This window comes from Oncorhynchus gorbuscha, linkage group LG03, assembly GCF_021184085.1.
Source record: "Oncorhynchus gorbuscha isolate QuinsamMale2020 ecotype Even-year linkage group LG03, OgorEven_v1.0, whole genome shotgun sequence".
NCBI classification, from domain to species: domain Eukaryota; kingdom Metazoa; phylum Chordata; class Actinopteri; order Salmoniformes; family Salmonidae; genus Oncorhynchus; species Oncorhynchus gorbuscha.
Genome location: NC_060175.1, coordinates 72399861 through 72421036, shown reverse-complemented (window position 1 = coordinate 72421036; position 21176 = coordinate 72399861). Strand labels below are relative to the sequence as shown.

Here is a 21176-nt window from a genome sequence, read left to right as displayed (position 1 = left end):
AGAAGTATTTCTGTCTGTAATAAAGCCCTTTTCTGGGGAAAATTTCATTTGGATTGGCTGGGCCTGGCTCCCAAGTAGGTGGGCCTGGCTCCCAAGTAGGTGGGCTCCCAAGTAGGTGGGCCTGCCCAGTCATGTGAAATCCATAGATTAGGGCTTAATTTATTTATTTCAAATGACAGATTTCCTTATATGAACTGTAACTCAGTAAAATAATTTAAATTATTGCATGTAAAATATAAACATTTAAGCTGCCTCCCACATAATTTTAGAGTATTTGGCAGTACATCCAACCGGCATCACAACCGCAGATCACGTGTAACCACGCCAGCCCAGGACCTCCACATCCGGGCTTATTCACCTGCGGGATCGTCTGAGACCAGCCACCCGGAAAGTTGATAAAACTGTGGATTTGCACAACCGAAGAATTTGTCATCCTCATCAGGATCTTGACCTGACAGCAATTTGGTGTCGTAACAGACTTCAGTGGGCGAATTCTCACTTTCAATGGCCACTGGCATGCTGGAATAGTGCTCTTCATAGATGAATCCCGGTTTCAGCTTAACGGGCAGATGGTTGAAAGCATGTACAGTGTTGTATGGGTGAGCAGTTTGCTGATGTCAACATTTTGAGTGCCCCATGGTGGTGGTGGGGTTATGGTATGGACAGGCATAAACTACAGACAACGAACACAATTGCATTTTATCAACGGCAATTTCAGTGCACAGGGATACTGTGACAAGATCCTAAGGCCCATTCTCATGCCATTCATATCCAGCAACTTCACATGAGGAGAAGTGGGACAACATTCCACAGGCCACAATCAACAGCCTGATCAACTCTACGTGAAGGAGATGTGTCACGCTGCATGAGGCAAATGGTGGTCACATCAGATACTGACTGGTTTTCTGATCCACACCCCTAACGTTTTTTTTAAGGTATCTGTGACCAACAGATGCATATCTGTATTCCTGTATTTATTTCAATTGACTGATTTCCTTATATGAACTGTAACTCAGTAAAATTGTTGCATGTTGCGTTTTTGTTCAGTGTAGCATTACATTATTGACTTGAATATGAATGCCTGATCTAATAATTATCTTTCGTTCTCTGAACATATTTTTGGGTTGAAAAGAGCAAACTGGGATCCACACCACGGGGGGGATATATGTGACTCCATAGACGAGACCGATATCGCCCGTTCATAATTCTATTTCTATGACCTCACCCGTCCTCTCTCCATCTCCTTGGTGGTCATGACAATGACATGCGTGTTCTCCTGGTAGACCATCTTCCAGAAGTCCACCACAGTGTTCTGAAGGCAGCCCTGGGTGGCGATGAACACCTTGCCCTCCTCCACGTGACAGCCCTCTTCATGCATACTCTGGGGGGAGAGAAACATATTTCATTCATTCCATGTCTTCATTGGTGAGGAACATATAACACGTTGATAGCCTAGTGGTGGTTCAGTCTGTTGGTGCTTTAGCCAACTCCTCACTGCGTTAATTCATTTTCATGCCAAACATGGAAGAGTTGGCTGCCACAGTTTAGGACCGGGACAAATCTTTAGGGCCCGTCTCTGACAATATGTACGGATCCGTTACTAGAGACATTGTGAGAAACTTCCAGAGTTCCCAGTGCGCAGATCGGTTTCAAGTTACGTGTTTCACATCAGAATATTGTCATCGATGAACATGATAGGCATCTCATTCTGCATTTCTAACAGTTGTTTATTATGGTGCTTTAATATTTAATTGTAAGGGGCGAATTAAATTCAAGCCACATTTTTACTTAGTCGTGCATTGATGAAGTGGGAGTTAGGATTCGCCCCTAAGTGCCATGTAAATTATTCCACTCAGCAATAGACATGTGGGTTGCTTAGCAACAAAACCGCATGGGGCAAAACGGACAGGGTTGGTTACATTGTCGACAACATGTAAACTATATTTCGTCGCAAATGTTTATTGAAAACATAAATAGCCCTGGTTGTCTCTCAAATACATCATTACAGTTCTTGGTTAGCTAGCTAGCGAATTTGAGCTAAATTAGCATTGACGTGACATCAATCAAAACACCTCAAAACAAGACATGGTACCAGGAACAAGATAAAACGAGTAAACTATGATTCCCCACATGGCAGCTTCTTGTCACCGTTGCTAGCCATCTGACCATCCAGAATCACAACACATGGACTTCTGCCCCATTGAAGAGCGCGCATCGTTCTTGTGACCTCGTCAGATAACCCATCTATAAAGTGCAACGCTAAATTCTTGATTCTATCAGTCATCTCCAGAACTCACACGGATGTAGTTGGCATTGATGTAGTCTGAGCCAGGCACATCTGCATCTGCTTCCCTGATCTCCACCCGTGTAGTGTCGACTGGAACATAGATATACAGGGACGAGGGCCTTTAGTCTCGCACACGCACAGTTTTGTAGACAGGATGTACAGGTCGGTATTTCACTCACAAGGGAGGATGTTCTTGTATCTGTTTTTACTCTTGTTCTCTGCGGTCTGTCCTTCTTTCCTGGGGTAGAGGAGCTTACACTCCTGCTGCTGTAGCACCTGGAAGGAGACAGGAGAAAGAAGAGAAGAACAAAAAGAGATTAGGAAAAAAAATTACAGAGGCAGCATCTGAAATGGCATTCCTTCTATCAAGTGCACAACTTTTGACCAGAGCCTTAGGGAGCTATTGTTTGACTCCCTCTTGTGAAGAGCCTGACGTGAGCCACAGACAACCCAATTTATGCTTAACTATATTTATGCTTAACTGAACTAAGCTAGTTCAGTTTGTTTTAGGACCGCTTTGTGTGTGTTTGGCCACACATACAGTATGGGGTCTCTATGGAGAAGATGAAATCAAATCAAAACTCTGCTCAAAAACAGGAGGCTGAAAGTTAAATCTCTCACCACAAGAGGTCACAATGAGACAAATCCCTTAGATCCAGGCTATGTCCTAAATGCCACCATATTCACTAGTGTCCTACCTTTGACCAGGGCCATGAACCAGACCATGACAGGAACCAGTGGTGTCTGTCATAGAGTTAACAATAATGTTTCTTGGGTTGTCCCTCAGAACATACTGGATTTCCATTCTCTTCGTCTTGATTTTCATGTTTTGGAATATGAGATGATATATGTGATCTAGAATCATTGAAACACACTGGTGGTGGTGTTGACATCACCCCCCTTGTACCTCAAACTCTTCCCAGAACCCTTGTTTGGGCTTCTCGGAGTTGTCCGCCACTTTGTTGAGCTCCTTTACCCTGTTCTCAATGTTGGCTGCATTTATTCTGGTGGCATTGAAGGGCTTTCGTTGGAAAAAGGGAAGAGAAATACATTCATAAATGAATTCCATGGATTATCATATGATCCACCATTCACATTCAAGTAGATGTTATAGAACGTGCAGCTTAACCATACTTGGACTTACACATAACTCCATATTTAACACATTCGATTTTCAGAGTAGATGTTCTAGAAACAATGTGGCTTCCATTTATTTTACAAGGACATCATTGTTTTATGTGCGGCTGTCTGAACGCACTGGTTCAGTCTCTCACCTGTTTGAGGTGAACAACGATTCCACTCTTCTCCACCATGGGGTTCTTCTTATAGTGATCCACCAGGTCAGCTAGCGTGTCAAACCTCTCTCCTCCGCCCACGTCATACTTCCCATCCTGCTGGGGCCACACAGAAACTCTGTTAGTCGGGATGGAGAACATTCAGGCTGCTTCATAGTCAATATGGAAGCTCTAGTCTACAGTGCCTGGCATTGCCTTATGTCAGATGGCATCACTCCTTCGTGACACTCGTCCCTCAATCAGTGCAGGCGGAATTGCCGTGCGATCTGACCTAACACAATGGAATGCCCGGCTAAAGAAGAAGCTTTTTTAAACTCTCTCCATAGTTGAACTAGTTGCAATTTTTGAAAAATCAATGAGTGTGCTTTATTAACTATCATCCTAAATTGAAATATTGAATCATTTTGACAAATGTAATTATTTTATTTTACGCAAATGTCGTCTATGGTTGACTGAACATCTTACTACATTACACAGACTAAAGTTTTTAACACAAAATAATTAAAATAAATACACATCCTATTTACCTCAGATTGGTGATTTTAGTGTAAAAGTTTAGTCATCACGATCTCACAACATCAATTGCTTAAAACATATCAATATCTTTGGTTTAGTATATATGTTTGTCATAATGTGCCAGTCCGTAGTGGAACAGAAGACACAGCTGCTTATAAATGTCTCTGACCTGACACAAATTCACAGATTTTATGGTTAGCTATCACTCAAATGAAAGCCAACCTCTGTCGCTATTTAGGAACCGATGTGAGGTGGTGATTCGTTGAAATTATCCAGTCAAGAAAAGTTTACTTTTTCGTATTAGCCATCTACCGGAAAATAATTCTTACAGTGATTTAAGTGGAGAAATGGCTACTACAGGTTTTCCTCTACCGACTGGTGTATGTAGTATACCCAATATCTTTGAGTTTGATCTCTTAGAAGAGTTTAAAAAGGGACATGTCGCCGCAGTTATTTTCCCACTTTCAGTGATTCATTTTGCTCGCTATTGATTACAGTAGAACAAGGCCGCTTGGTAAATATAGGTGCGTGTGCACCTCTAAGGTACTAATTAAACAAAATTACAAGTCATTTGTGACACGTATGTTTAGACACAAATGTTTATGTTTTGGTGTACCAAATATCATGACATATTTCAGCATATTGATTATGAGGTTGGACATTTAAAACCTGTGTTTTGACACTAGGCTTTTTATTTAAAAAACGATGACAACAGGAAGCAGAAAACAGTATCATTTTCAATTTATAAGTAGAAATTTTACTTTTAACAATATTTTTTCAATGGGATTCTGCTTAAATCAGGTAAAAACTACTGAATGAGCCCAAAAAATCTGCTATGATTGATTTTAATGTCATTGGTGAAATCATGAAAATGTGTTTCTTGCCTTCTGTTAGCGCTGTTTGCTACCCCTACTAGCCTGCTAGCCCCGCCAGATAGGCCAATCTAGCTGGCAGGATAAGGGCTACAAGCATGCTAGTTCCTACTAGCCTACCAGCTAGCTTGCTAGACCTACAAGCCTGCTAGTCCCTATATTCCTAGCTGCCCTACTGGTCTTCTAGCCCTGCCAGGTAACCTGCTAGACCCTAAGCCAAAGGCCTTTCTATAATAAAAGCTAGCTTGTAAGAGTTATCCTACTGCTAGCTAGGCCTGTTTTCAACTAATCAAGCCCCTGTTAATTTGAATCAGGTGTGCTTGTGTTAGGATATATGGAATATTGGTTGGGCCCACGACTTATTGAGCAAGGCTGCTCTAGCTCTTAGTCTAAAAAATTAAGTCTATCAAAGTATGTGCTCTACAAATTGCTTACCAAGGTGTGTTATGCAAAGATGGTATATTATAGGAGTAACAATTGCAGTGCCATCCAGCTCACAGAAGGTGCAGGGTAGTGAGTACCTGTCAGGTGAGCCAGAAGCGATGACTCATTGTATTTTTTTATATTCCCTTCTGGAGACACAGTGACAACTAGGAAAGACTGCTGATATCTGGGAAAGACCAGAGACGGGAGTGGAGGCTTGGCAGGCTGAAGCACGACCTTTACAAGGAGATACCCACTATCAATCACTATGGAAAGATATATAATAAGGCCCCCAAGGTCGGACGAGAGTGGGGTAGGATGATCGACCTACAGGACAGACCACTGTTGAGACGGGGGAGATTCCGGGGTAGGAGCCAAACCACAGTCCCCAGAATCTCCATATGCAACATCACTGAAGCATCAGGGGAGACAGACGACCAACGGGAGAGACAAGGCAATCTGTATTGAACACCAACACAGGAGAGACCAGGAAGCAACCTGTGGAATAGACTGCTGCATCAGTAACGAAGGAATCGGAGATGTTCGATTGAGATGTAAACCAAGTGCTGGAGGTAACCCTCACAGGAGATGTAGGGAAGAAAATCTGAGCAATGTCAACTATCATCTGGATCATAGGGGCTGACTGCTTTGGAAAGGAGGAGAGGAAATCCAAGGCAAACATCAAGACAAAAGAAAACCGACGTCTGAAGGATATAACACTAAGAGGCGACTTGCGCAGGCTTATGAAGGCTTTTCAAAAACCAAGGGTGGAAGAGAAACTAGCATTGAAGAACATCCGTGACAACTTGAGAGAGTGCATTCAGACTTTGTGGTGAGCTGAGTACCATCGAAGGCCAGAAGGAGGCCGATGAAGGAGAGGAGAGACTTTACAAATAACCCCTTCCAGTATCTATCAAAACTCCTGGGGGACAAAATATCAGGAGAGCTAAAAGCAATGAAGGAAGAGGTGGAGGAGCACCTTCGTGGAGTGCACAGTGACCTCAGACGTGAGATGTCAGAAGTCAGCTGGTGGAGGTGAATGACTTTCTCAAAAAGGCCAGGGGAAGATCAAAGCCAGAGCCTAATGGTATTCCATACAAGGTGTACAAATACTGCAAGAGGCTCAGGAAGAGAGACTGAGGCTGCTGAAAGTGGCATGGAGGAAAAACTATCTGGCAGAAAGCTGGCTAGTTGCCGAGGGGTGTTTCATTCCAAATGAAGAAAACTCCAAACATCAAGCAATTCCGAACAATCTCACTCCTCAAGCGGAGACATTACCACCACATGGCAGAGGCATGAGATGGGCATCGTGACCGGGTGCACTCTCAGTCATTGCTTTTTCTGCCGCGAAGAACTTCCTTGTGAGACAGGGTGCGATACTGGCAAGCGGCGTTCATGGACGATCTGGCGATTACAGCGAAGTCAGTCCCAGAAGGCATATCGATTTTGGAGGATCTGGAAGAGCTCACCAAATTGGCCAGAATGGAGATAAAAATCAAGAAGTCTATTCCTGAAAAATATGTCCAGGAACGGTACCAATTCATAACCGGAGAGGAAACCATCTCCACCATCAGAGAGAAGCCTGCGAAGAGCCTTTGGAAGTGGTATGGGGCAGAGCGCAATGACAAAGAGAGTGCACTCAATGACATCTACGTGTGCAGGCCAACACGTAGATGACATCTGTGGATAAGTGTGGCCTAACTGGCAAGTGTAAGGCATGGGGCTTCCAACACAGGGTACTTCCCAGACTCCTTTGGCCACTGCTTGAATATGAGGTACCTCTTTTAAAAGTGGCGGCACGAGGAAGAAAACTTAACTTCCTCAGGAAATGGCTAGCGGTCCCAACAAGCTTCTGCCCCATCGGTCTGTACAGCACAGGCAGCAAGCTGCAGCTGCCAATATCATCTGTGGTAGAGGAGTTCAAGGCAACAAAAGCATGTCAAGTCCTGATGCTTCGGGACAGCAAGGATGAAATGGTTTGCCAGGTACTTCCACAGGTCAGGAGAGAGTGCAGCAAAGAGAACAAGGACCAAAGGGATACTTGCCACAGCAGACAACTGGGAGATGCAGGCAGACCTCAAGAAGCAGCTGCTCTCCCAGAGGAGATAGCCAGCACAAGCCTAAGACCAGATATAGTCCTCTGATCTAGAAGCACAAACCAGGTGGTCCTCGTTGAGCTTACAGTGCCCTGGGAGGAGAGAATGAATGCACAATAAACACCAGTCCCTCATCCTTGAGAGTCAGCAAAATGGATGGAGCCTGGAATCTACCACTTGAGGTTGACTGAAGGGCCTTCGCAGGCAAATCACTCTGGAGAACCCTGGGGTTGCTCAGCATGGAAGGAGTGGCAATGAAGACGCTGGTGACTGATATCAGCAAGCAGGCAGAAGAGGCATCTCGTTGGATCTGGCTGAAGAGGAATGAACAGTGGCAGAGCCAAGCAGGCATTAGGGAGGCTGAGTTGAGTGGTGGGATCAAGGGGGTAATTCCAGAATGCTTGTTCTGCCGCTGAGGCCCTCCGAAGTGTCGTGTGCTTATCGCCGAAACACCAGTCAAGGGGGGTACCACACTTGAGAAGTCCCACTCCAGTTACGTGTGGAGTGCCTTGGAGGAAAAATGAGTAGCGATTGCAGTGCCATCTGGCTCACAGTAGGTGCAGGGTAGCGTGTACCTGTCAGGTAAGCCGGCAGTGATGACACTCATCGTATTTTGATAAAACCAGAACTAGTTCAGTCTGCAATGTTGGCATCAAACAATGTTAATAACCGTGTTATGACCCGCCTAAAACGTTTGGTGCCAACTTGGCACCCATTAAAAGTCTACATCTCAAACATTGCTTGCCAAACTATATGCATAGCTCTGGCTCAGTGTAGGCCCTAGCTGGTCTTACCTGATATCGGATCATGACGTGTTACCTGGTATCGGATCATGACGTGGGTAACCTTGGTCTTGCGGTCCACATTTTCATGCTTCTCCTCGTTGGTGAGGACAGAGAGCACGAAGTCACCTGGTTTACTCTGGCTCTCACGCACCAGGAAACTGCCAGGCTTGCCCTTGTCCGTAAGCAGCTTCTCAGCGTCGCGCCCAGAGAGGTGCCCGTGGTACCACCTAGGGTAGATTGGTAGATGTAGAGTCAGACAATTTATGGCATGACTATTACATTTGAATATACTAATACCGTTGAAAAGCAATGAGGACTGAAATGAAAGTCACCCCAACCTGGCAGTATATATTAAATTGTTAACTTAAGAAATCAAAAAGTGTGTTTGTTTCTGAGTTGAGTTTGCACACGTGATGGTGTTACAAAGAAACTTGAATAGTGTGTGCCTCTGCATGTCTGTGTCAGTATGAGAGCTTGCATATGTGAATGTGTAGGAGGTTCCAACAAGAGGTCTCAGCAGGTGTTTCATGGAGAAGCCACAGAAACCATGCTTGACAGAGATCACACATTGTTCTTAGAAATAGAAACATTGTACGTCACAATGTGTGGTTGTTCATTTGTGTGTGTGTGCGTACCTCTCGGAGGTGGGGTCTTTGCAGTTGAGTGGGTACTTGAGCTCGATGACGTCTCCATTCCTCTCTCTGAGGAGGTCGTGCTGCTCTGTGTAGTACTGCACCAGCTCTGCCAGCGTGGCAAACTTCTCCCCTCCATAAAGGTCGTAGTAGTCCCCTGAATTCTGGATCTTAATATGGGTGACCTCATCACTCCGTCTGACACGCACACACACAGGGAAGAGAGTCAGGGAAGAGAGTTAGTCACAGCGCACATTGTTCAAATAGGTCACTTTTTATTAGGTAACCGGTTTACCCTGCAGTATGTAGAGGTTAGGTTAATTAGTCCCTCCAGGATTTCGCAGGGAATTTGTGTTTTTGCGGGGCAATATGCTATGAATTTCTAACATTTGTCGCGAAAATGCGCCAATGAGGACAAAAGTCTGTTGACTTGTGGCTTGATTGAACCATATTATGTGGTAAATATTTGGTTGGAATTGCGAGCCCTCTTTCTGCACTACGGTGATGGGTCAGTTTTATGCGATAATATTGCAATGCTTTGACAATGAGGTAATTATGCAGTGAGTGGTCAAATTGGCAAGCCTTCGCATAATATTTGGGGCATTGTTGATTTTGGTAAAAATGTGGCCATCGCAGAATCCTGTAGGGTTGGCTAATAGAGGTTAGATTACCACTGTTCTCTGTGTGTGTGTGTGTGTGTGTGTGTGTGTGTGTGTGTGTGTGTGTGTGTGTGTGTGTGTGTGTGTGTGTGTGTGTGTGTGTGTGTGTGTGTGTGTGTGTGTGTGTGTGTGTGTGTGTGTGTGTGTGTGTGTGTGTGTGTGCGAACAGAGCAAGACAGAATACCACAAAAACCTGCATGAAAACAACAGGTTGATTTGATCAGTGGTACAGTGAATACCCAATCATTTCTGAACAATAGGAAACCGTTGACTCAAATCTGTACAGAAATAAGACTGTTTCCCTTCTAGAAAAAAACTTATCACACAATATTATCCCTCTATAATACCATGTTTATTTCATATTAAAGGCTTAAAATAGATTTTATTTGAGGTGAGTATTTGAAAGAAAGTGCTTTTCATTAAATGCAGGTGACTAGAGAGCACAGCTCAGACGAGGTCATAAAACAGTCACTGCCATTTTACAAGATACAGCCACAAACAGACAGTGTCACACACATGCATTCAAACACACACACACACACACACACACACACACACACACACACACACACACACACACACACACACACACACACACACACACACACACACACACACACACACACACACACACACACACACACACACACACACACACTCTAAACCGAAACATTCTTATCAGTATGGAAACAAGTCAGACTTCAATTTTTTCCATTGCAGTAAAAATATCAGAGCACCATTTTTCTGCAGCAACAAGCAAAACCAACCTTCAAAACATACGCTTTGTTGTCTAAGTACACCTACACATTCAGAAGACCGTTTTTGAGCATGCAGCCAACCACAACTCCCACTCCACGCACTTTTACAAAAAAGATCATAGCTAGCGATCTAACACAGGCAATTAGAAAAGTGACAACACTGCACATTATGCTATCTGATATCTAGTTTGAATGTAATTAGCAAGCCTTCGCTCTGCAAATTGATGATCAAGTAACAGTCATAAAAAGTGTAGCTAATCATATCTCCCTCCCTCTCTGTCACTCTGCTCCCCATCACTCTCTCTCTCCACTTCTCTCGCCATCCATCTCTATCTTGCCTATAAACCTGCACTCCCTCCTTCCCTGTAATTGTGTTATGAATGTTTGAGTGGAGTAGTACGCCTCCCTGTCTGTGGCTACTAATGGCCAGCGACGGCTGCAATGTGCGCGCGTGCGTGTGTGGCAGGCTGTTTGAGGGAATTTAACACGATTAATGACATCTCAATGAGCCAAAAACATCCAACTAGATTTTACTCTGCAGATTGGGCTTGGTCCGTTGCTGACTTGGAGACATAGCACACATTATCAATGTGCCATACTTCATCCTTGAATCTGCTAGATACTAGCTCCTGTACCTGATTATGACAACTGCAATATCAAGTAGTACTGTTGGACAGGGTTGTGTTTTTTTTGGGGTGAGACCAACTCCGATATTTTACTTTAAAATGTATACCAAACAAAAACCATTGATTTCAAAGTAACAAACCATAAAATTCTATGCACAAGGACTACTTTTAACAACAACATTTACAAAGTATTATTTACAAAATTGTTACTGTGTAAATGATTAAAGGCCGAATTTGGGCAAAAGCGCAAAAATAACGGCTGTTAAATCAAATCAAATTTTATTTGTCACATACACATGGTTAGCAGATGTTAATGCGAGTGTAGCGAAATGCTTGTGCTTCTAGTTCCGACAATGCAGTGATAACCAACAAGTAATCTAACTAACAATTCCAAAACTACTTTCTTATACACAGTGTAAGGGGATAAGGAATATGTACATAAGGATATATGAATGAGTGATGGTACAGAGCAGCATACAGTAGATGGTATCGAGTACAGTATATACATATGAGATGAGTGTGTAGACAAAGTAAACAAAGTGGCATAGTTAAAGTGGCTAGTGATACATGTATTACATAAGGATGCAGTCGATGATGTAGAGTACAGTATATACATATGCATATGAGATGAATAATGTAGGGTAAGTAACATTATATAAGGTAGCATTGTTTAAAGTGGCTAGTGATATATTTACATCATTTCCCATCAATTCCCATTATTAAAGTGGCTGGAGTTGAGTCAGTGTCAGTGTCAGTGTGTTGGCAGCAGCCACTCAATGTTAGTGGTGGCTGTTTAACAGTCTGATGGCCTTGAGATAGAAGCTGTTTTTCATTCTCTCGGTCCCAGCTTTGATGCACCTGTACTGACCTCGCCTTCTGGATGATAGCGGGGTGAACAGGCAGTGGTTCGGGTGGTTGATGTCCTTGATGATCTTTATGGCCTTCCTGTAACAACGGGTAATATATAATAATAATATATAATATATGCCATTTAGCAGACGCTTTTATCCAAAGCGACTTACAGTCATGTGTGCATACATTCTACGTATGGGTGGTCCCGGGGATCGAACCCACTACCCTGGCGTTACAAGCGCCATGCTCTACCAACTGAGCTACAGAAGGACCGGGTGGTGTAGGTGTCCTGGAGGGCAGGTAGTTTGCCCCCGGTGATGCGTTGTGCAGTCGTTGTGCAGTCCTCACTACCCTCTGGAGAGCCTTACGGTTGAGGGCGGAGCAGTTGCCGTACCAGGCGGTGATACAGCCCGCCAGGATGCTCTCGATTGTGCATCTGTAGAAGTTTGTGAGTGCTTTTGGTGACAAGCCGAATTTCTTCAGCCTCCTGAGGTTGAATAGGCGCTGCTACGCCTTCTTCACGACGCTGTCAGTGTGAGTGGACCAATTCAGTTCGTCTGTGATGTGTATGCCGAGGAACTTAAAACTAGCTACCCTCTCCACTACTGTTCCATCGATGTGGATAGGGGGGAGTTCCCTCTGCTGTTTCCTGAAGTCCACAATCATCTCCTTAGTTTTGTTGACATTGAGTGTGAGGTTATTTTCCTGACACCACACTCTGAGGGCCCTCACCTCCTTCCCTGTAGGCCGTCTCGTCGTTGTTGGTAATCAAGCCTACTACTGTTGTGTCGTCCGCAAACTTGATGATTGAGTTGGAGGCGTGTGTGGCCACGCAGTCGTGGGTGAACAGGGAGTACAGGAGAGGGCTCAGAACGCACCCTTGTGGGGCCCCCGTGTTGAGGATCAGCGGGGAGGAGATGTTGTTGCCTACCCTCACCACCTGGGGGCGGCCCGTCAGGAAGTCCAGTACCCAGTTGCACAGGGCGGGGTCGAGGCCCAGGGTCTCGAGCTTGATGACGAGCTTGGAGGGTACTATGGTGTTGAATGCCGAGCTGTAGTCGATGAACAGCATTCTCACATAGGTATTCCTTTTGTCCAGATGGGTTAGGGCAGTGTGCAGTGTGGTTGAGATTGCATCGTCTGTGGACCTATTTGGGCGGTAAGCAAATTGGAGTGGGTCTAGGGTGTCAGGTAGGGTGGAGGTGATATGGTCCTTGACTAGTCTCTCAAAGCACTTCATGATGACGGAAGTGAGTGCTACGGGGCGGTAGTCGTTTAGCTCAGTTACCTTAGCTTTCTTGGGAACAGGAACAATGGTGGCCCTCTTGAAGCATGTGGGAACAGCAGACTGGTATAGGGATTGATTGAATATGTCCGTAAACACACCGGCCAGCTGGTCTGCGCATGCTGTGAGGGCGCGGCTGGGGATGCCGTCTGGGCCTGCAGCCTTGCGAGGGTTAACACGTTTAAATGTCTTACTCAACTCGGCTGCAGTGAAGGAGAGACCGCATGTTTTCGTTGCAGGCCGTGTCAGGGGCACTGTATTGTCCTCAAAGCGGGCAAAAAAGTTATTTAGTCTGCCTGGGAGCAAGACATCCTGGTCCGTGACTGGGCTGGGTTCCTTCTTGTAGTCCGTGATTGACTGTAGACCCTGCCACATGCCTCGTGTCTGAGCCGTTGAATTGAGATTCCACTTTGTCTCTGTACTGACGCTTAGCTTGTTTAATAGCCAAATGTATAACTGATCAACAGACCATTATACCAGGTCATTTAATGCTTAAAAAGTTAAACAATAATGGATGAGTAAGATATGTTGCTATAGAAACGCTGTATTTGGCTCCATTCATTGTGCACTCTACAGTCCGCAAAAACACTACAGTTTAACTATAGTACTAATACTACAGTATTTAATTTGCTTAAACCATGCGTATTTCCCTGCCCCATATCCTAATTTGTGCCACCCATAAGTGAGAAATCTACATATCAAGTAAAGGTACTTGTAATGCTCCGGGTGTCGTGGGTGTAGAGTCAAATGCAGGAGACAGAGTTCAATGCTGTGCGTCTTTTAATAGCACCAACGCACCACAGGGTGCTCACAAAAATTACGTTCCCAAACACAGGGAATCAAAAAATACAATGGAAAAAAATCACGACCAGGCACTAAGACGTACCTCTACAACAGAGCCGAAGGTTACATTGAAATAATCCCGCACAACAACCAGGCGGGCCGGCTGTCTAATAAGACAAACTAATTAACATGAACAGGTGCTACCACTAAACATACAAGGAGGGGGAGGAAAAACAATCAGTGGCAGCTAATAGGCCGGTGACGACGACCGCCGAGCTCCACCCGCCCGGGAAGGGGAAACACCCTCGGTCGGACTCGTGACAGTACTTCTACGAACTAAGGGGTGTTACTAAGGGCTGTGAATACTTATGCAAATAAGATATTTCTGTATATTCATTTCAATAAAAACAATTCTAAAAACAATTCTATGGGGTATTTCTTGTAGGTGGGTGAGAGAAAAAAAAATCCATCTTGAATTCAGGGCGACAGGTAGCCTAGTGGTTAGTGTGTTGAACTAGTAACCGAAAAGTTGCAAGAGCAAATCCCCGAGCTGACAAGGTAAAAAAAAATCTGTTGTTCTTAACAAGGCAGTTAACCCACTGTTCCTAGGCTGTCATTGAAAATAAGAATTCATTCTTAACCGACTTTCCTAGTTAGATAAAAGGTACAAATATATATATAATAATAATTCAGGTTGTAACAAAACTCAAACTGTTGTAATATCTGAGCTGTAAAGGTCTAACCCATAACAACTGGTATTACTAGCTATGTTTCAATTAACTTGTCCAGTGATATTTCTGTCGACAATTAGAAAGTTTGCATAGACCATAGATGTGACAAATGACTGCTACAGTGTATTTCCATTTAATTGTCTTGGTGTCGATAAAAACCGCTGCCTGGAAGTAATGACATCACAAAAAATATATTATAAAAAAGTAACAGCTGGGTGTCGAATAACAATGGGAGTTGAAGCGTTTCCGTTATCCATTTAGGCAAACTGTGCATTAATAAATAACAATCCATATGCCCTCACCGATCTGTTTCCTGTCTCAGGTAGCCCGCAGAAGCCAGTTTGGATAGAATGCAAGTCATCTAATAACTCTAAAGTGCCAATATTATTTTGTAATGGTGGATTCAATTTAGATTTTTTTTGTCACTGACCTACACACAATGTCACACACAATAAGTTGCATGGACTCACTCTTTGTGCAATAATAGTGTTTAACATGATTTTTGAATGACTACCTCATCTCTGTATGCCCACACATTCAATTATCTGTAAAGGCCCTCAGTAGAGCAGTGAATTTCAAACAAAGATTCAACAACAAAGACCTGGGAAGTTTTGCAATGCCTCGCAAAGGGCACCTATTGTAGATGGGTAAGAATTTTAACAAGCAGACAATGAATATTCCTTTGAGCATGGAAGAAGTTATTAATTACACTTCGGATGGTCTATCAATACACCCAGTCACTACAAAGATACAGGCGTCCTTCCTAACTCAGTTGCCGGAGAAGCAGGAAACCGCTCAGGAATTTCACCACGAGGCCAATGGTGACTTTAAAACAGTCACAGAGTTGAATGGCTGTGACAGGAGAAAACTGAGAATGGATCAACAACATTGTAGTTACTCCACCATAATAAACTCATTGACAGAGTGAAAAGAATGAAGACTTTGCAGAAAAAAATATATTCCTAAACATGCATCCTGTTCGCAACAAGGCACTAAATAAATACTGGAAAGAATGTGGCAAAGCAATTAACTTTTTATCCTGAATAGTGTAAAGTTTAGGGAAAATCCAATACATTACGGAGTACCTCTCTATATTTTCAATAATAGTGGTGGCTGTATCATATCATGGGTATGCTTGTAATCGTTAAGGACTGGGGTGTTTTCAGGATTTTTAAAAAATGGATTGGAGCTAAGCACAGGCAAAATCTTAGAGCAAAACCTGGTTCTGTCTGTTTTCCACCAGACACTGGGAGATGATTTCACCTTTCAGCAGGAAAATAACCTAAAACACAAGGCCAAATCTACACTGGAGTTGCTTACCAAGAAGACAGTGAATGTTCCTGTGTGGCCGAGTTACAGTTTTGACTTAAATTTACGTGAAAATCTATGGTAAGACCTGAAAATGGTTGTCAACCAATTTGAAAGACCTTGAAGAATAATGGGCAAATGTTGTACAACCCAGGTGTGGAAAGCTCTTAGAGACTTACCCAGAAAGAACCAGAAGCACTTCTACAAAGTATTGACTCAGGGGTGTGAATACTTCATCTCCAATACATTTGCAAAAACTTCACTTTGTCATTATGGGGTATTGTGTGTAGACGGGTGAGAAACAAAATCTAATCCATTTTGAATTCAGACTGTAACAACAAAATGAATAAATCACGGAGTATGAATACTTTCTGAAGGCGCTGTACATGTCCTCAAAGATGGCATGCTCAGGTATGACCATTCTAGCTAACGATGGGGCAGATATGCATGTGAACAACACGCACAACTAAGTCGTTTTTTTCTCCAAATTTGCCAGAATGCTGATTGCGTCAACTTATATCAGTACATTTGTAACAGCCTAAACATTACTAAACTTCTATTCGATCAAATAAGCCTCACATAATTCGACATTCTCTCATAGGACTTCCATACAAAAAAGAGATGGTTGATAGTAGCTTTAGATAGTAGCTTTAGTTGCCTGATGACATGCAGTACCAGTCAAAAGTTTGGACACGCCTACTCATTCAAAGGCTTTTCTTTATTTTTACTATTTTCCACATTGGATGTCTTCACTGTTATTGTACAATCTGTGAAATAACATGAAATCATGTACTAACCAAAAAAGTAGCCACCTTTTGCCTTGATGACAGCTTTGCACACTCTTGGCATTCTCTCAATCAGCTTCATCTGGAATTCATTTCCAACAGTCTTGAAGGAGTACCCACATATACTGAGCACTTGTTGGCTGCTTTTCCTTCACTCTGCAGTCCAACTCATCCCAAAACATCTCAATTGGGTTGAGGTTGGGGGATTGTGGAGGCCAGGTCATCTGATGGAGCAGTCCATCACCCTTCTTGGTCAAATAGACCTGACACCGCCTGGAGGTGTGTTGGGTCATTGTCCTGTTGAAAAACAAATGATAGTGGGACTAAGCACAAACCAGATGAGATGGCTTATCGCTGCAGAATGCTGTGGTAGCCATGCTGGTTAAGTGTGCCTTGAATTATAAATAAATCACTGACAGTGTCACCAGCAAAGCACCCCCACACCATCACACCTCCTCCTCCTCCATGCTTCACAGTGGGAATCACACATGCGGACATCCGTTCACCTACTCTGCATCTCAAAAAGACACGGCGGTTGGAACCAAAAATCTCAAATTTGGACTCATCAGAGCAAAGGACAGATTTCCACTGGTCTAATGTCCATTGCTCATGTTTCTTGGACCAAGCAAGTCTCTTTGTATTATTGGTGTCCCTTAGTAGTGCTTTCTTTGCAGCAATTCAACCATGAAGGACTGTTTCACACAGTCTCCTCTGAACAGTTGATGTCGAGATGTGTCTGTTACTTGAACTCTGTGAAGCATTTATTTGGACTGCAATCTGAGGTGCAGTTAACTCTAATGAACTTATCCTCTACAGCAGATGTAACTCTGGGTCGTCCTTTCCTGTGGCGGTCCTCATGAGAGCCACTTTCATCATAGCGGTTGATTTTTCCCCCTGACTACACTTGAAGAAACTTTCAAAGTTATTTAAATTTTCCGGATTGACTTAAAGTAATGATGGATTGGCAAAGGGTCGCTACTTTAAAGCATCTTAAATATATTTTTCAATTTGTTGAACACTTTTTTGATTGCTACATGATTCCATGTGTTATTTCATAGTTTTGATGTCTTCACTATTATTCTACAATGTAGAAAATAGTCAAAATAAAGAAAAACCCTGAAATGAGTTGTGTCCAAACGTTTGACTGGTGCGTATCACGTGCCCCGTGTACCTTCAAAATGATTCCGCACTCATCATTTATTTGAAAAACAGTTTCCATCCTCATTTGTCGCAATAAAAGAAAATTAGACAAAATAAAAATCCACCCGTCGAACAGATAATGTTTTTGTCGATCTTTAGAAAATGTCTCCTATGTCAGCCATTTTTACATTACACAACGCAAAGATTGTTTGGGTGACATTACTTTTGTCAAATAAAACTGGGTCAATGGAAACCAGCCTACTTAAATACACATTACTCTAGAAGGGTCTCTGACTCCAGACCCTACTGGAACAGTTAACATCACAATGTTTAACCTTCCCCATCCCCCACTACCCCTCCTGGCCTCCCCCTGTCATCCAGCCCGGGCCAGGAAAGAAGGGAGAGATAAGCAAAGGGAAAAGCAGGGAGAATGAGACAATACAGCCCAGTGGAGTCCCAGGACGTCCATTACAACGAGAGAGAGACGAGCTAGATTTCCCTCATCTAACATTTACATTTACATTTAAGTCATTTAGCAGACATAAACTGGGTGGGTTGAGCCCTGAATGCTGATTGGCTGACAGCCGTGGTATATCAGATCGTATACCACGGGTATGACAAAACATGTATTTTTACTGCTCCAATTCTGTTGGTAACCAGTTTATGTAGCAATAAGGCATCTCGGGGGGTTTGTGATATATGGTCAATATACCATGGCTACGGGCTGTGCGTTGCGTCATTCATAAGAACAGCCTTTAGCCGTGGTATATTGGCCATATACCACACCCCCTCGGGTCTTATTGCTTAAACCTCTTAACAACCTTTTTTTTAAATTTTTGCCTAAAATGACATACCTAAATCTAACTGCCTGTAGCTCAGGACCTGAAACAAGGATATGAATGTTCTTGATACGATTTGAAAGGAAACACTTTGAAGTTTGTGGAAATGTAAAATTAATGTAGGAGAATATAACACAATAGATCTGGTAAAGGATAATACAAACAAAAAAAACCATGCGTTCTTTTTGGAGGTTTTCCCCCCATCATCTTTGAAATGTAAGCAGTATGTGTGCAAAGTTTCAGACTGATCCAGTGAAGAATTTTGCCGAATTGGTCAATTGATACATTTTCATTGTACGTAACTATAGAGAACATACAAAAATGCTTTGGTAATAAAAATGTTTACACCCCCCCAGGAATGTCATACATGATGGATCATTATCTTATTCACTAACTTTCACACATCTACATGGTCGGGCGGGGTGGGTGTGGAGCCAAAGACAGCAGTGGGGTCAAAATGTAGACCCCAGTCCCCACATTTGAACATAAAAATAGATTTGATCAAACAAAAAAATGCAACATTTTATCTCTGGGACCCTCAGGATGACAAATCGGAGCAAAATGACTGAAGTACATTATTTACCTACAGAGGTGAATGTATCAAACCAGTTGCCGTGATAAACATTTTTGTTGTGCACTCTCCTCAAACAATAGCATGGTCCTTTTTCACTGCAATAGCTACTATTAATTAGACACCACAGTTAGATTAACAAGAATTTAAGCTTTCTGCCCATATAAGTTGCGTCTAATGACCCGGCTGTTGTATACAACGTGATTCTAGTCACATTAGCGCACGTTAGCAACCACCCATCCCGTGGAGGTTAAATAACACACGGGTAAGTAGACACTCTACTAATTACTTGTTAATTACTCTCTCATTGAGTGTGTCTGTGAGAGAGGAGAGTGTCTGATTGTGTGTGAGTATATACACGATTGAAAGAGAGTGTTATATGCAAGTGTGTGAGAGTGTGTGATATGAGAGTGTGCGAGTGTGTGTGATGTGAGTGTGAGAGTGTGTGTGTGATATATACGATTACACAAGTAAGAGCAGTTAGCTTGGTCACAGGTTAAGGCATCCCTGAATAGTCACAAAGAAATACAAGTGCAAAGAACTGTGCTTAAAAGGACATGGCTCTCAGTTCGTTTAAAAGGACTTTCATCTGTTCATGATAACTTAATAAGTATGGCTTTTGGGTTTTTTTCACTATCAAAACAGGATATTTTGATATCATTTATTTTTGGTGTAATACCTCAAGCAAATAAATGTGTTCGAAAATGGAATCTTATCCATTGATGTCGGTGCAGAGCCTACTTTCAATAGCAAAACAGTGCAGACACAAAATAAGGCTGCCAATTCTCAATTATACCACACACACACACACACAGCCCAAAGTCACCACATAGCCACAGGCATCAGCCAGGTCAGACCTCAACATGGACCCCCGGCCTTAATGTTATTAAGAGCTACTGCCTGGCCTGCCACACTCACCACTCACTGCTGCTGCCAGCCTAACTGCTCTCTCCCGGTCTCTCTCTCTCCCTCTCTGCTAAAGAGCGGTGCGCTGAAGGCCGACACTGGACCTTTTCCAGGAGCTTTTTCCAACTCATGAGCCTCTTAAAAGCTTCCGTTGCCAAAGCAGAGCCACTCTCTCTCTCCTCGCACTGCAGGAAGTCAGAGGCCTGCTGTTTACCAGAACTCCACACTTCTCTTTTGTAGTCAGCACTCCAAATACAGAACTGTTCTACAACTGTTCCACTATAACTGTTCATAATTCAGTGAAATGTAATGTCATGGGACAGGGTTAGACTTGACGATTTCATACACGGAGGTCAAAAGAGGTCATATTCCTCAAAGGGCTGTTGTGGCGTGAAGGTCGTTCTATATGAATTCAATCACTTTCTGACTGCACTCCTTTTGAGTTGAATGAAACCTTCCATACATGCGTGCTCATGGTAGAAGTGTTCAGAAATACCAAATATCAGACAGATGCAGTGGTAAGTTTATATGACCTCCTTCCAAAAAGCCCCTTATTTACTGGTACCCTTTTATACATACCAGTGGGTAACTGGCAAATTGGGAGGGGTGGGGATTGTTGTTAAACCATGGCAGCTGTTTGCAGTTCAAATTGGGGACGTGTTCATGAATTTACCTGCAGAAAAGCAGAGAACCATTCACACAGACCCATACCTGTATTTTGGTTACAGGGTCTGTGAAAATGCAGTAATTATGACTAGGTCTTTAGGTGGCTTTTATTTGACGCCTTTTACCCCCTACCCTTTTCAGATATGCAAAAAAGCTGGTATAAAATGCAAGCATGTAAAATTAGTGGGATTTTGGTCTGTGTATGAAAGGGATAAATATCCTTTTATGAGCGCTTGGCTCTGAAGTCAATTTGCCGTTGCTGCCACATAATTATGGACACTCCCATCCTGCACACGCTTAGAAACACACACACACACACTCCCTATACCTCTACGCACCCTTCTGAACAACAATTACAGAC

The 21176-nt window shown here is 43.1% G+C and overlaps 1 protein-coding gene across 4 annotated transcripts in view; it reads right to left on the bottom strand.

Annotated features, from left to right (window-relative positions):
- Positions 1-21176, bottom strand: part of LOC124031854 (tyrosine-protein phosphatase non-receptor type 11-like) — a 62291-nt gene that overhangs the window by 10699 nt on the left and 30416 nt on the right. For 3 of the 4 annotated variants that reach the window (XM_046343619.1, XM_046343620.1, XM_046343617.1), the window contains exons 3-9: positions 8910-9104; positions 8309-8501; positions 3562-3681; positions 3195-3308; positions 2467-2563; positions 2298-2377; positions 1226-1381 (exon numbers count right to left, since the gene is read on the bottom strand). In XM_046343619.1, the coding sequence (XP_046199575.1) occupies positions 1226-1381; positions 2298-2377; positions 2467-2563; positions 3195-3308; positions 3562-3681; positions 8309-8501; positions 8910-9104 (955 nt within the window). The remainder of the gene's footprint in view (positions 1-1225; positions 1382-2297; positions 2378-2466; positions 2564-3194; positions 3309-3561; positions 3682-8308; positions 8502-8909; positions 9105-21176) is intronic. The other variant, XM_046343618.1, reaches the window with a different exon arrangement.